The sequence below is a fragment of the Camelina sativa genome, chromosome 13, assembly GCF_000633955.1.
Source record: "Camelina sativa cultivar DH55 chromosome 13, Cs, whole genome shotgun sequence".
NCBI classification, from domain to species: Eukaryota; Viridiplantae; Streptophyta; class Magnoliopsida; order Brassicales; family Brassicaceae; genus Camelina; species Camelina sativa.
In genome coordinates, this window is record NC_025697.1 from 10,010,899 (window position 1) to 10,026,702 (window position 15,804).

Here is a 15,804-nt window from a genome sequence, read left to right on the forward strand (position 1 = left end):
ATCACCAAAAGTAATAAATGATTTCAACTGGAAGTCTCAGATGATGGGCCGACAAGTAGTTACGCTTCTTGAATGGTGAGAGGTGATATTTATTATTCCGATATTTATTTTACTTAATAAATTTCTCATTTGACATCTTCTGTAATCAATGTGGGTAGATGAAGTAATTGTAAATATGATGGCCAACCATATGGATGATGGGATCCGATCTATGTTTGCGTGTCTATATATATAGTAACCTCAACTCCAAAGTAGCAAACCAAAAACAAACCTTGACTCCAAAGCCTTTACGTGAGACCGAATATAAACAAGTTTTAATTTGTGTTTCTCTAAAGTTGGGTGTGAGTGTATCTGATTTCAATGGAATCCAATTGTGTTCAGTTTCTTGCAAACAAGACTATTCTCATCACTGGAGCTCCTGGTTTTCTTGCCAAAGGTACATACTTTATACTGGTTTCTGATACAAATATTTCTACTAATGAAATAAAAGATTCAGAAAGCGATCGTACATATGATTCATATATACTATTATCTTTGTAGTTGTTATAGGTTCTTACGATATTTTTCTTCATCCGTGTTGAATTCGTTATGATTGGGATCAATATAAAAAATTTGTTGATCTTATAATCCAAAGATATTTATTTGATTGGTCGTTAATTATGCTTTCCTTGTCTAAATTGATAAGTACATGAGATTAGAAGCTAGTGATGAGTTTTGGAAAATTCACTGATGAATTATGAATAGATTTATGAATTATTACTTCATTTATTGCCACACACAATAGGTATTTATGGCCCATACATGAAACATATATCTTCAACATATTCAATGAGTTCTATCTAGATTTTATTAGAGAAACATATATACTTGTCATATCATATGATAGTATATATTTGTTGCGATGTTGAAATATGCTTCATATAGATTGTGCCTTTCCAAAATATATAAAAAATTAATACTTAAGACTTTATATGTATTTTTTTTCTTTTCTAGATCAAGTATCACTATGTAATAGTAATGATTATGATTTCACCCATAAAAAGAAACATTTAATACTTAATACTTTTCAAATTCATCTTTTTTTTTTCTTTTTCAAATTCATCTTTTAGTTTTGCAATAGTTGCATATGCATTAATTTTTCCACCTAAACATTTCCCCACAATTATGAACCAATTTGTCCTACAATTTATTGAAATATCTTCTACTTTTGACTTTTAGATTACATTTATTTACCTTAGTTAATCTATGTTAACTAGACGGCCGGGTTCAAATACTCTTGGAAAAGCATAACTTCGTCACATATCCATATCTTACTTTTAACGTTTTTTAAACAAATGGTATTAACTATAAAATTTGTGCTCCTTATTTATTATTATTTTATTTTCTTATATAGTTCTGGTAGAGAAAATATTGAGGTTGCAACCAAATGTGAAGAAGATGTACCTTCTCTTGAGAGCTCGCGATACTAAATCAGCCATGCAACGCCTACGTAGTGAGGTATGGTATACAGTACATTTAATTCCTTTAATTAAAACAATCTTTACATAAACATAGAGGTGATCGATCCATCCATAAAAATATATTTTCTTCCCCTATTTACAATGATACAACAGGTCTTGGAGATAGACCTCTTCAGGGTGTTGAGGAACAATTTAGGTGAAGAAAAATTGAATGCCTTGGTGCGGGACAAAATAGTGCCGGTTCCAGGTGATATATCGATCGATAATTTGGGGGTGAAAGACTCCGATCTTATACAACGTATGTGGAGGGAGATTGATACCATTATCAACATCGCAGCCACTACAAATTTCGACGAAAGGTATAAACGAAAATAATTAATTATATATTTATATTTTCCTTTGTATAAAATATTGAAACTTAACAATATTTTTTATTTACTTTTTTTGATAAAACCTATAAGATATGATATTGGTCTTGGCATCAATACATTTGGAGCTCTTAATGTTCTCAACTTCGCCAAAAAGTGTGTTAAAGGGCAATTGCTTCTCCATGTCTCCACCGGTGAGTTCTAATGTTTATCTTACAAAAGCGATTAAGCGACCAGCCGACCATATTATATTTACCGAGGCTTACCTAAAAATGTATTATTCTTTTAGCATACGTTAGCGGAGAAAAATCGGGATTATTACCGGAGAAACCATTCAAGATGGGAGAGACTCTCAGCGGAAATGGCAAACTAGACATCAATATAGAACACGACCTAATGAAACAGAAACTGAAAGAGCTTCAAGATTGTTCTGAAGAAGAGATCTCGCAAACAATGAAAGATTTTGGAATGGCAAGGTAATTAGCAGCCTAGTCACATCGTATATGTTCTTAGACTTTACTTCCATCATCCGTTAATAATTGAATTAAAATGGTCTTAATATAGGGCAAGGCTTCATGGATGGCCAAATACATATGTATTCACGAAAGCAATGGGAGAGATGCTAATGGGATACTATAAAGAAACTTTGCCACTTGTCATCATACGTCCAACAATGATCACTAGTACTATTGCCGAACCATTCCCTGGTTGGATCGAAGGGTTGAAGTGAGTATTGGTTTATGTTATATCCTCGTTATATCTAATATTTTTATTTATCTCGTGCTCTAACTTCATTTATTTTATTTCTCTTCATTGTATATGCAGAACATTAGATAGTGTGATCGTTGCATATGGTAAAGGAAGGCTTAAATGTTTTCTTGCGGATTCAAACTCAGTCTTTGACCTTGTAAGTCCAATCAACATCTTTGTACCACACAAGTCAACACCTAATTACATATGCGTTACTTGTTTAAACTAATTACATATGCGATTCCTTGACAATTATAATATCATTTGCAGATACCAGCAGACATGGTGGTAAATGCGATGGTTGCAGCCGCGACAGCTCATTCGGGAGATACCGGGGTTCAGGCAATATATCATGTTGGTTCTTCTTGTAAGAATCCAGTCACGTTTGGACAACTTCACGATCTCACGGCTCGTTACTTCAGTAAAAGTCCTCTGGTTGGTCGGAACGGCTCACCAATCATAGTGACCAAAGGAACGATTTTGTCTACTATGGGTCAATTCAGCCTCTACATGACCCTTCGTTACAAACTTCCTCTACAGGTACCTTAACATCAATCAACTCTATGATTTGTTCTTTTTGGAGTTTTCGAAAAAGGTCCCTACCTTATCTTATATTTTCATTTCATTCCCCAACTTTTAAACTTGCAAAGAACCCAAAATTTTGGTGAAAGATGTCTGCTAGTATAACCTCTGTTTCTCATTTATTTAAATTTTCATTTCAGATACTTCGATTGATCAATATATTTTACCCATGGAGCCACGGAGACAACTACAATGACCTCAGCCGCAAAATTAAGCTAGCTATGCGCCTAGTTGATCTTTACCAACCTTACTTACTCTTCAAGGGCATGTATGTACCACTCATAAACTTCCACCAAACTTTAAACATTAATTAAGACAGTAACATCTTTTATCTCTAGGGATAGAGAGAACAAAACATTAAATGTTACTAGACATGAGCTCTTATCATACATTTAAGTCAGTCATCACAACTTAATTAAGTAAGTCATGACATAATATTTATATATCCTTGTTTGTGCAGATTTGATGACATAAATACCGAAAGACTGCGAGTGAAAAAGATGGAGAATATCAAAGAGTTCGATGGATCGTTTGAGTTCAATCCCAAGTCCATTGATTGGGACGAGTATATCTCAAACACACACATCCCTGGCCTCATCACTTATGTGCTTAAACAATAAATTGTACTAGTAATATATTTAATATGTTTGAATACGAGTAATGTTGTATTGGAAATTATTGTAATGAGTGTGAATCTCGTGTCTAATAATATCATTATTTATATCCACATATGTTAAACAAAACGATTATGTCACTATAATCGAGTTCTACTTTCCGTAATTCATTCGAATATTAACTACGTCAAAGAAATTATACAGTTTGTGTTGGATTAATGTAAGGGCATCTCTAAGCATGTTGAAACTACACCAAATGTATTTCTTCTCAAACCACAAAACAAAATATCATATTAAAAAAAATAACCTGATATTTGTATTCATGTTTTATTTCAATTTTCTACAAAGGAGCCACATGATTTGGCTATCTACTATGAATACAGTAACAAAAATTACCGACAGATCCAGTTAAATGTCATTGAGGCTAAATAATAGTCTTGTCGGTTGAATTTAGTTCGATAGGAACCTAACACAAGTGGTTCTAGTTCTACAGCAAATTTGGATGGGTACTAGGTACTGTTTCTGGTTGGGTTAAGTTCAACGTGTTGGACCACTCCAACGAAATTAATGTAGTACTCACCACTTGAGCCAAAAACGCTTTTAATATAGGGAATAAAATAGCATTATCCTTTTATGTAAGTTTCTAAGAGAGAGAGACTATTTACACAACAATTCCACGTTTTTGTACCATTCTGTTGAAGGTTCCATGGCTCTATGGCTCACTTTGAAAAAATAAAGTCTGAGCTTCTCATACAATAAATGGTTGTTGAGTCTTTTTGGGTCCTCTTGTCCTTCTCGGGTTAGCACTGATCATGCATGAGAATGCATTTGTCAAATCCGAATCCTCTTCACTAGTGAGGAACTTTGCCGCAGCTGGATTTGCTAAGAGGAGCTTGGCCACGAGGTAACCCGCAATGGACCAAGTCTGGTAAAGCCGTGCCTGTTTACCAATGAATCTTGCTCTTTTGGTGTCGTAGTACTCGGGCCACTTGTCTAGAGCAATCCGTCTCTCAGCTAACTCAACCGCCTTTTCTGCAATCTCTGGTCTACCCATTTTGATGCTTGCTACTGTCAGCTGAAACAAAAGCAAGATGGGATCAGGATTTAAAATATGAACACAAAAGTTGGCTTTGAAATTCTCATTGATAAACCAAACCAATTATCTCGGTGTGCAATCCAATATGTAACAAAATCAGGTCTAGTTCAGTATACAAATCTCAAAACCAAAATGAAACTAGAGAACCAAAAAAACCTGAATACACAGTTTATGAGGTCTACGAAAAGGGAAAGAGAGAAATCTGAACTGACCTGCCATAACAAAGTTGGCCATGCACCTCCATTGTGATAAGACCAAGGACTGCAACAAAATCAAGCTGCTTAAGAAGATAATTTAAAACATCTATTGAAGATCATATGGGAGGGAGATATTACGTGTTCTTTGGATCACTTCCGGTTATAATTCGCCATTCTTCACCTTCCATGGCAGGGTAACAAATCTTGAACGGCATGTCAGCTACAAGTTCTGCCCATTTGGCTTCGATAAAATCAAGAATTGCATGTGACTGCTCATTTGAAGCCAAACTACCCACTATAGACCAAAGGTTCCCAAGAGAAAAGAATCTGAAATCCATGTGAGCCGGTTGAAGGTTTCCTATCAGATATCCTCCTCTGTTGGGCATAAAGTCCACTAACCATGAAGGGATCTGATCTGGATATATGTTGAATTTGTTAACAGCGTCGTAAGAGTATTCTTCTGTCTGGTAACGGTATATTTCATTGATTTTCTTCAGGTCCAACCAGTAGTATTCCCTGATATGGAAATTTAACGCAACAAGACGATTGTTGAGAGCTCGGATTAGATCATCTGATCCATCCTCTGGCGTTAGCATCTCACGTGCACAGACCAAAGCTGAATAAAACAGTGCCTGGCAAAGTAAAAAAAAACAGTTGTGTAACTGCATAGACAGCTTCTGGTGCAAATTCAAATTGAAGGAACATCAGCTTACCTGAATCTCCAGGGGATGACCATGGATTCCCATTCGACGATCTATCATGCAGGAACCATCAGTGACTAATAGAGTAGGGAACATATCGAAACCATCAGCAAGACACAGCTTTAGGATCATTTTGATTCCGGTCTGCACATCAACTCTTTCCTGCACGGAAAGATCACCCGTGCATTTTCCATATGCTCTCAACAATATAATCCACCACAAGCCTGAGACAAAATGAAAAAGTGAGTCAAGTTATTCTTAAAGAAAACATAATCAAAAAAACATTTTCACACAGAGATCTGAACCTTCTCTTACCAGAATCAACTGGGGCAACACGTCCAATAGCTGCCTCCCCAAAATCAGGATCTAACACTTCTTCAGTCATTGAATCATCACCATCAAGAGGAACAGTTTTCACCTTGAAACTAGCAGGCATCAAACCTTGACCTGGGCTATGGCAATCCATGGTTTTCTCCCAACTCTGGTCAGGAACAAGTATAACGTCAGCTCTAACAAACGCAAATAACTTCAACATAAACAATCTACGTAGCCACAGAAAATGTTACCAACAGCTACAGCAATTACAACCGTTTCTCCTTAACCACAAAACCATTTGACAATATCATGCTTCTATACATACTAATCATATTGAGCATCAATTGCTTTTTTTACAAGAGCATTCAATTAAGTAAGAAAAACAGAGAAAGATTCCATCACCTGTAACTGGAGGGTGTAAAGGATGAAATTGCGAACAATATCATACTCTCCTTTAAGAAGAAAGGCAATCCCTGAGGGTATGAAATCACGAATGAAGACCTGATCATAGTTCAGAACACTAGTAGAGTTGGGATCATTAGCAGCAATAGTTCCAATAGGATTGCCACAATAGAAAACAACAGACTGCCTCAATAGATCCCATGCTTCATCCTCAATAGATTTTGTTCCAGCTGACTGTACATTACCATTAGACGATACACTTCCATTAACAGGCAGAGGCTTCTCATCCAAGTCGCTTTTCAACTCACAACCCAAACCGTCAGAAGGAGGAAGTAACGTGGATCTAATGTTCTCCTCAACATCATGTTTTTGGCATTTGCAAACCAACTTTTTACCTTTCAAAGCACAGTCTGAACTATGAAATGAACCTTCTCCTCTCACACCGGAGTTTGGTACTCTTGCAAACTCATGCGAGTTTGAACACCTTAAAACCCTTTTAGTTCTGCTAACGGGTTTAAAGGAGAGGTTTGGTGTGGAGTTGACAAAGAAAGAAGTAAGATAACAAGATTGAGATAAAGATCCTAATGGAACACGTAGAACTGTCTCTGTAGCCGCCATTTTGAGGAATGGCTAGAGGAAATGACCAAACTTTAATCAATGATACCTGTAACAATTTGATAAAAAGAAGAGACATGAGAGAATCCAGAAGAAAAGAATCGAACTTTATATATACTAATGTCGAAACAATCTGACCCAGTAAAGAAAGCTTGAATCTAAAAAATCAAACTTTATAAAATCATTGAATCATACAAAAATCTAAACTTTTTTTTTTCCAGATTTCGCTTAAATATTTAGAGAAAACACTACAGAACAAGTCCAATTTCAGTGTTCAATCATCAGAACCGGAGATTGCAAACAAAAAAAAGGAACAAACAAAAGCCATATGTAGTCAAGGAAGTGTAAAAATGGGATTGAAGCATTCCATACGAAGAGATTAAACAAATGATAGGGGACTTACTTAGATGATGATGATCCAGATTCAGCTTCCGTGGGAGAGAGATATTATCAAAAAAAAAATATCCACAAAGGAGGAATAGAGAATAAAAAAATCCGGTGAAGTGACGACTGGTCCAAAAACCCTTGTGAAACGACGACGTCTCTTAACTCTAAACACTTTTTTTTATTTTTTTTTATTCTTGCTTCGTTTATAAAGGACCTCTATATAGTCTATACCCGTCCGATCCAAGCCTGATCGTGTGGCGCTATGTGTTTGGTGGATTGAGTTTGGCTGAGTTGAGTTGGCCACTTGACTCAGTCGATATTGTTCTATGACTTATCCAACCGTTGGACGATTATATGGCGTTATGTGATTCTTCAAAACGGTTGTAATAAACTCCGTTATGTTTAGCACAATTGTTCATACATATACTATATAGATATATTAACAATGATTTTTATTCAACGAATGTAGGTATTGATCCAATCTACGAAAAAAACATGTCTAATCAAAAACAAAGAAATGAAGATTAAAAAAAAAAACAACAACAATACAACAAAATGAAATTGAAAACACCCACAAGAATAATATAAGATAGATAGCATGATGAATGCTAACATATGCACGGTCCAGTTGGAGGCAGAGCCATGGGTAAAAGCAGTGGCAGAGCTAGGAAATTAGTTTATTAGAACCAAAAAAAATTTTCAAAGCATCAATTGTGTTATTAAATTCTTTTATAGGGGTCAATTTACCAGGGTCAATTTATTTATTTTTCCTAATATTTCATCTAATTTTATAAATTCACCTGGATCAATTGACCTTTATAACTCTAAGCTGCCTCCGCTACTGGGTGAAAGTGCAACATCAATTAGAGCCACGACATGATTAGGTTTTGATGAAGCTAGAGAATTACCACTGTGCCACCAAATCAATTTTTGGGAGGACTAAAATAATCAAAAGCTACGAAGAAGGTTTGGGCTATGGTGAGAAGAAGAAGAATTATAGCTGCAGAAGATGATAGAGTCCTCCATGGAGTCTTGTGTATTTTGAACTTGTTCACCCCGTCGAAAACATTTGCTAAGTAACTCTGACAAAGAGACAATGCAATGACTTTTCCTATGTTCTTGAAGAACATAGTAACTTCCTCACTGGTTCCAAAATAGTTCTCTATAATCCCTTTCGCGCATAAGAACAGTGTATCCTCTTCTCTGTCTGTGAGGCAACTCATGAAAGTAACGTAGCTTGTCATCTCCGTGGTACATGTCATATTAAAATGCTCAAAAGCAACGCTGTTGGATATAAGAGAGCTAATAAAATCATCAAAGACTAGTAGTGGTATTTCAAGCAAACCGTTCTTGAAACATATGTCCAACGGTGTATCTACATTCTTCCTCAGCTGGAATTTTATTGATAAGCTACATAGGGTGTATGTGAGGAAGAGACCACAGGAGATTATCGCCACTCCCACGTGCGAAGGGTGACGTTTATGAAGAAGTGATGAGTCATGCAGCAGGCACGTGTGAAGGGTTTTGGGGTTGCTAAGGTTAGAATGGTATAAGTAAAGGGATGAGGGATTAAAAGAGCATGTTGATTATGGTGAGGGATTAGATACACCATGAGTCTAACATGTGGGGAGAGAAGAATCTGAGAGTATGTTGAAGATTCTGATCTCATCTTTCATATTATCAATATTTATCTTTGTAATCTGAGGAACCTATTTGAGTGAGAGAGTGTTTTTGTAATCAGTTATTGAACCTTAAATAAAAGGATATTGATTACATTCATAACGTTAAGCTACTGTTCATATAGTTTGGGATCTCAAAGCTTAACATTTATCCCTCGGGTTCGAAGCTTTTTGGCCGATACAATCAAACCAAGAAAAGGGCGAGGAGGAAGAGGTGGAGGAGGAGGAGGACGACGAAGAGGAGTAAGAGAAGTACTCCTTGGTAATGTTTCCGCTCTAGTTCTAGCCTTTAAACAACATATCTTACCGAAACAAGTTGTGTTGGATGTCTTTGTTCTTGAATTATTTCCTCGAAGACCACTAAACATATTATCGCAACATTGCGTTGGAGGGGTTGGTGAAGACCGGCCGGGTATGAAAGTCTTACGAAAGAGATCAAGAAGATGTTTCGCTCCAAGATTATGGTGTTGTGCCCAAAACCCTTTTGGTTTTCTAACGGAATAGTCGAAGAAATTGAAGGCTAGCTTGTTTAAGCTAATGGATGGAGCTAACTTTGATGTCTCTAGAAGATGGGTAAGAAGAAATAGAGGAACCTGGTTTTTGATAAGGAGAAGATCTCTTCTTAGAGTCGGCAATACCCATCTCAGTTTGAAAATGGGATCTTCAACCGTATTGTATCCAATCTTATGTGAAACCACAAGGAACAACATAAGAATGAAACAACCATCGAGAACCATGAGATCAGTGGTATTGAAGAGTTTCTGAATAAGAATCTCTGATCTCGTCTTCCAACGCCCGGACAATATTGACCAAATCACTTAGACCAGCGCCTATATTCCGAGTTTTTGAAACAAAGAACTCCAAATATACTTGCTTGTGCTCCTCAATCATTTGGCGATGTTTTTTATCAGTGCAATGGTGATATTGGGTGCATAGGTTGTGTCATTGTTCTGTGTGACAGAGTGGGCGGTAGATGGAACAAGCAGGTTTACCTGATGATCCCTTTAGAAGACTTGGTCGGATCACGTTTTTTAAGAGCAAAGAAGCTTTCTCATCTTTGTCTACCATCGTTCTACTTTCTTCAAATTATTGGCTCCAAGGCAACGATCCACTTTAATAATTTTAAGAGCAAGGAATCAACCACACTTTTCTCTAGAGAAGCATATTAGTGACAACAAGTCAATAGGTAGGTGGCGATTAGTGGGTAATTAATTCTCTAATATTTTACTATATCCGGTTATATCCTGTCCGTCTAAAATTCATGATATTATAATCGGATCCACCCGAATCAAAGAGTCAAATATAAATAAAGACGCGATTGGTTTTTGGACTTATTGTAGAGCGACACGTCCACGATATGTTGGGGTGTCAATTATTTATTTATTTATTATTTTCTTTTTTGTCAACAAAAAATTAAATAAAAAAAGTCAATGAGATGAAAAACTATTTATAAACAAAACATTATGCCTGCAAGAACGCGCTTAACGTGCCAGATAATATGAGTTTACATTTGCATTTCTAGAAACAAAAGATACAGAGAAAGAAGAAAATTCCTCCCTGTCACTCTTGATATCGTCCAGATATGTCGAAAAAACTGGCCAGTCATAAGGAGAAGACACCATCTTCATCAAGTCAGAACAATTGTGTAGAAAGCCACATCACAAAAACCATACCTGATCATACACCGCATAGCCCACATGAAAGTTTCGGATTCGGCATGCAAGAGGGAAATGCCCCGTCTAAAGTTTTTAGCTCCCATGGTTGGCATCGGATCCTGAAGCTGGGTACAAATCCATCATGAGCCTGCAAATCACCCGCCTTCCAACCATCAATGAAACAACAGTAGTCTGGATAACTAAGAAAGAGAACATGCAGTCGTCCGCAACCTTGGGTTAGAGCAAAAGTGGTGGGTAGAAAAATCCTCATCCTCACCCTCCTCTTGGGCCTGCTGCCATGTCGTCGCATCGCCTTCCGCCACCCGAATAATCTATTCAAGTCGCTCATCTTCATTCTCAAAACTCGTGCATTCCTTGCTTTTCCATATATACCACAAGATCCAAGGAAAAGTCCAAACCTGATGAGACGGTGGGCAGATAAAAAGCGCATGATTCATTGTTTCCTCATCAGCACCACACCGTGCACATCCCAAATCGCAGGCCAGACCATGCTTGTGCAAATTTGCCGAAACCGAAATGCACCCTAACAATACCTGCGACATAAAATGTTGAAGTTTTGGTGGACATCGAATGCCAAACGCTAGCTAGGAGAGGAGTAATCTCCGGCCCGTAACCAAGAGGCTGAAAAGTCTTAGATACCTCCATATGTGTCGTATGATATCTTGACTTAACCATATACTTTCCATTTTTTGTAAAATGCCAACCGAGAGAGTCCGTCTTACGACAACTCCCTAAAGGTATAGCCCATATTAATGCAACATCTAAATGATCAAAATACTCGTTGAGCAAATCCATCTGCCATGAATTGGTTCCACGATCATCTAAGTGAGAAATTTGAAGGTCAGGGTCCTTAAACGGACCCTTACTTATAGCTGGTCTCAGGAATTGAGCCGATATCTAGGGATCAGTCCATATAAAAACGGATTTCCCGAATCCAACTCTTTCAATAAGCCCTTTGTTAATCAGAGAGCGAGCTGAAACAATACTCTGCCACTCATACGAGGGAGAATATGACCGAATTGGTTCTATTGGATTGGAATTCCTATAATACCTACCTTTAAAGACTTTGGCAAATAGAGAGTCCGAGGCCCAATTAGTCGTCGTAGTTGTTTAGCCAACAATGCCGAATTAAAATCATCCACATTCCAAAAACCCAAGCCGCCTAACTGTTTACTACAACATGAACTCTCCCAGGCTAGCCAATGCATACCCCGACCGATCATTGGTATGCCACCAAAAATTCTTCACTGCACTAGTAAATTTGGATGTAATTGTTTTCGGTGGCCGAAAACAGGACATCAAAAACGTTGGGACAGTAGTTGCTACTGACTTAATCATCACCTTTTTCCCCTCTTTCGATAACAGTTTTGCCGACCAACCATTTGTCCGACCCTGCAGCCTATCCCGAACAAATGAAAACACCTTCGTCTTAGACCCATCCAAACTCTCAGGTTAACCTAGATATGAACCTATTTCGCCCAAATTTGTTATCCCAAAAACCATGTAGAGCTTTATTTTTTTGTCCACATCAACCGTATGACCAAAGTGAATTGTAAGTTTTTTATTATTTTATTGTAAGAAAAACAGTCTCCCTCTTTTCACCAAAAATATTAGTTCACATATATCTTTAAGTTTTGCTATATATTATTGTTTTTTCTTAATATGTTAGTTATATGATTATTACTAGAATTTAGATCCGCGCACGCGCGGGATTTTAATTTTTTTTAATCAGTATAAGTATTGAGCTCAAATATAATTATTCAAACTTTTGAGTATAAATCTATATAAACGTTAACTTACTTTACTAAGTGATATATATATATATATATTGTTGAAGATAATATTTATTTGTTATATCTATTTGAGTGAGATTTTATTAAATTTTTTATCAATAAGAATCATTGAATATAAATACAATTATTTCTAGATTAAAAGATAAATCTGTATAAAGACTCTACTTATTTTACTAATCTATATATATGTCATATATTGTCTAGTGTTGAAATAATGTTTTTATGACAAATCAACAATATATCAAGTGATAACAAAAAATGACTTAATAACCTCACTTGAAAAGTAAACAATATTGTCGACAATCTTCTGACCTTTTATCTTTAGAAAAGTTCATTCTATAATCATATCCCATGAATACATATTTTTAAAAGTTCTAACGTCGAATGTCGATTGTTGACCTAATTATAGAGACTATTTAACATATTGTTATCCTACATTAAATGCAAATATACAAAGTTTGATGAACAATTTTAATTAGTGCTATGTCGCTACAATGTGGTTGTCCAAGTGCATCATCTGCCATAATAGAATTTCGACCAAGTCAAGAATGTCTAAATGGGAAACGTTTAAACCTGACAATGAATATCCGTTCACTAAAAAACATGTTCACACTAAAATTTGATTTTTTTTTAAGATGTTCATTTTTCTATATTTTCTGACCAATTGATTTTGTTGTTTTAGATGGATTATCTTTTCCAAATCATTTTTCATAGTTTTCCCCCAAAAAAATGTGACCCTTGCAATATCTTTGTTTTAGATTAAAACTTTTAAATTGAGTTAAGTAATTAATTTTTTTTGTCATCATTGAATCGACAAGACCAATCTCTACTATGCAGGGTAACACAACTTAGTGGAGTCGAACTCTGGTGGGTTCGATCGTAGAAGTGGTGCTGTAACCACTTGACTAAAAATATTTCCCTAATTTTTTATTTTTTATAAGTGAAATTTAATAATAAATCTTTGTAGTATATGTTTCTTAGAAACTAATGTTCCACTTCAATTTTATTTTTCTGTTTAGATTTTTATAAATACAATTACATAAATTGTTTTTTTACTTCACCATGCATTAAAATCTTGCTTCCATTCTACAACTCATTTACCCATTATAAATTTTGGAATATGATCATTTTTTGGTTATAATTTGAATAATAACACTATTACTATAACAAATTCATAGTATTATTTTTAATATTTTAAAATTTTGTATTTATTTTACTTAATTCATTTTTATATATTTATAATTTTTATTATTTACTAAAAATTTTATGTTATTGTTTATACTATTTTAAAATTTAAATAATTTTATTTAATTCGTTTTTATTTATTTTTAAGTATTATTAATTATAAATAATAAATAAGCAATTAATGATTATTTAAAACAGTATTTTTTAATGCAAAAACAAAAAAAATATTGATTAGGTGGATGATGATGTGGAGGAAGGAGAACAGAAAAAAGTTAACTTTATATATATATATATATATATATTTATTTATTCTCATTCTCAAAACCAGTTAAAGATACATGGATGTGTCCATAGCTCAGTCATATTGCTTGTCATTACAAGTCAGTTGACATTGTTGATGGGTACACTCTAATCTGAAGCACCAGAACGGTTTGTGACATTTCTCACTGGTAGTCGTAGATGCATGAATACGAAGAACTAATGGAGGCTTTGAGAAACGAAGGTGGAAAATATTGCAAGTATTTATTTTGCTTGTCATTAGCACTTAATTACGCTTATATAAGCATATTTCAAGATTACTAATGAATTGTTTGACGTGCAGGTAACTTGGTGAATATTGTTATCCCACGACCTAATCCAAATAATGATCCCACACCAGGAGTTGGAAAGGTTCGTATATGAATTCACTTTTTTTTTTAATAGTTTTTAATCAGTTTTGGCTATCTAGCAACTAAGTCCTATGTATAGCTTCTAATGATGTGCGTAACTGCAGGTAATTTTCTTCGAGTATGCAAATGTGGATGATGCATCAATGGCTAGATTGGGGATGAATGAAATATTTTTTTGTCTTTATCTATTTTTATTGTTTTTAACGGATTAAAACAGACTACACCCAATCCGATCGAAGCCTGCCTCTATGGTGCTTTGTGTTTGATGGATTGATTTTGGCTAAGTTTGGTTAGTGTGAAACATTCAAAATAGTAATAACGGTTGTTGTTGTTGTTGTTGTTGTTGTTGCAAAAATAAGCAATGTTTAAATTGGAAAACGAAAATATACATATAAAAGAATTACACAAATTAATGTCAAATACTTTGATCTTTTAATAACATGTCTCTTTAAATTTTGCAATATTATTATTGTTAACATAAAGATACATTATTTAGACACTTTGAGTTCTTCTCTTTCAAGTTTTCTAACAATCTGTACTTTTATATTCACACATGCAAGTGGTCTCTGTTCTGAGGTGCTTGTTACAATAACCATGGATATCCACAGCTCAGTCATATAGCATTTCATCGCAAATCGCTTGACATTTTTGGTCCGTACACCTTAATCTGATGAACCCGAACGGTTTGCGACATTGCTCACAATGGTAGTGGCAAATGCATGAACCTTCCTCATCACAGTAACTTCCAATGGAACCTTTAACCGACGATGCACACCTTGCAGCACAGTCTGCACAGGATCCTCCTAGTGGAGTGTCACACACATCCGCATTTGCTATTTCGTTTAATAAAATCCCTAATTGGTGATAATTTTTTGAAACATAAGTTATATTTTTAAATAATATTACGGGTGCAAAAAGTTCCATCTAGTTAATTGATTAGAAAATTTTGAGTTTAACAAAATAAAGTTGAATATCATTCCTCTGTGAAATAATAGATGAATATGTTGAACAATTTTTCTTTATAATTTGTTCATTTCTCAAATTTTTTAATTGAATGAATTGAATAGTTTTTCAACTTATTCATCTCCAATGGAAAATAATGAGGATGAGATGAATAGTAATTCAACTCTTTCAAACTCTTATTTTGAGTCAACCATTTGCTAAAATATAGCACGGTTTTCTCTTTTTATAAGAATATATGAACATCTACAACTTTTATAAAATATNCATAAGTTATATTTTTAAATAATATTACCGTGCAAAAAGTTCCATGTAGTTAATTGATTAGAAAAATTTGAGTTTTAACAAAAAAAATT

The 15,804-nt window shown here is 35.0% G+C and overlaps 3 protein-coding genes across 3 annotated transcripts; 1 reads left to right on the forward strand and 2 right to left on the reverse strand.

Annotated features, from left to right (window-relative positions):
* LOC104736257 (fatty acyl-CoA reductase 1) lies at positions 239-3,889 on the forward strand. Its single transcript, XM_010456212.2, has 10 exons — positions 239-436; positions 1,394-1,497; positions 1,614-1,819; positions 1,922-2,022; positions 2,118-2,304; positions 2,393-2,554; positions 2,654-2,735; positions 2,849-3,118; positions 3,301-3,428; positions 3,621-3,889. The coding sequence occupies exons 1-10, from the start codon at positions 361-363 to the stop codon at positions 3,778-3,780; spliced, it is 1,476 nt and encodes a 491-aa protein (XP_010454514.1). The 5' UTR covers positions 239-360; the 3' UTR covers positions 3,781-3,889.
* LOC104736258 (alkaline/neutral invertase E, chloroplastic) lies at positions 4,373-7,649 on the reverse strand. Its single transcript, XM_010456214.2, has 7 exons — positions 7,504-7,649; positions 6,486-7,149; positions 6,084-6,249; positions 5,781-5,992; positions 5,206-5,699; positions 5,083-5,131; positions 4,373-4,849 (listed from the first exon to the last, which is right to left on the reverse strand). Exons 2-7 carry the CDS (start codon positions 7,101-7,103, stop codon positions 4,523-4,525), a joined length of 1,866 nt encoding a protein of 621 aa, XP_010454516.1. The 5' UTR covers positions 7,104-7,149; positions 7,504-7,649; the 3' UTR covers positions 4,373-4,522.
* On the reverse strand, positions 8,411-10,435 carry LOC104736259 (UPF0481 protein At3g47200-like). Its single transcript, XM_010456215.1, has 3 exons — positions 10,002-10,435; positions 9,320-9,868; positions 8,411-8,891 (listed from the first exon to the last, which is right to left on the reverse strand). Exons 1-3 carry the CDS (start codon positions 10,055-10,057, stop codon positions 8,411-8,413), a joined length of 1,086 nt encoding a protein of 361 aa, XP_010454517.1. The 5' UTR covers positions 10,058-10,435.

What these genes read in the sequence shown, in the direction of transcription:
- LOC104736259 (XM_010456215.1), bottom strand. Translation starts at nt 10,057, where the DNA reads ATGATTGAGGAGCACAAGCAAGTATATTTGGAGTTCTTTGTTTCAAAA. An exon ending in TTTGTTTCAAAAACTCGGAA is followed by an intron (nt 9,869 to 10,001) that starts TATAGGCGCTGG and finishes TCTTATGTTGTT; the next exon opens with CCTTGTGGTTTCACATAAGA. An exon ending in AAAAAGCTTCGAACCCGAGG is followed by an intron (nt 8,892 to 9,319) that starts GATAAATGTTAA and finishes ATGTAGCTTATC; the next exon opens with AATAAAATTCCAGCTGAGGA.
- LOC104736258 (XM_010456214.2), bottom strand. Translation starts at nt 7,103, where the DNA reads ATGGCGGCTACAGAGACAGTTCTACGTGTTCCATTAGGATCTTTATCT. An exon ending in TGTTGCCCCAGTTGATTCTG is followed by an intron (nt 5,993 to 6,083) that starts GTAAGAGAAGGT and finishes ATTTTGTCTCAG; the next exon opens with GCTTGTGGTGGATTATATTG. An exon ending in GGAAGTGATCCAAAGAACAC is followed by an intron (nt 5,132 to 5,205) that starts GTAATATCTCCC and finishes ATTTTGTTGCAG; the next exon opens with TCCTTGGTCTTATCACAATG.
- LOC104736257 (XM_010456212.2), top strand. Translation starts at nt 361, where the DNA reads ATGGAATCCAATTGTGTTCAGTTTCTTGCAAACAAGACTATTCTCATC. An exon ending in ACTACAAATTTCGACGAAAG is followed by an intron (nt 1,820 to 1,921) that starts GTATAAACGAAA and finishes AAAACCTATAAG; the next exon opens with ATATGATATTGGTCTTGGCA. An exon ending in CAAACTCAGTCTTTGACCTT is followed by an intron (nt 2,736 to 2,848) that starts GTAAGTCCAATC and finishes TATCATTTGCAG; the next exon opens with ATACCAGCAGACATGGTGGT.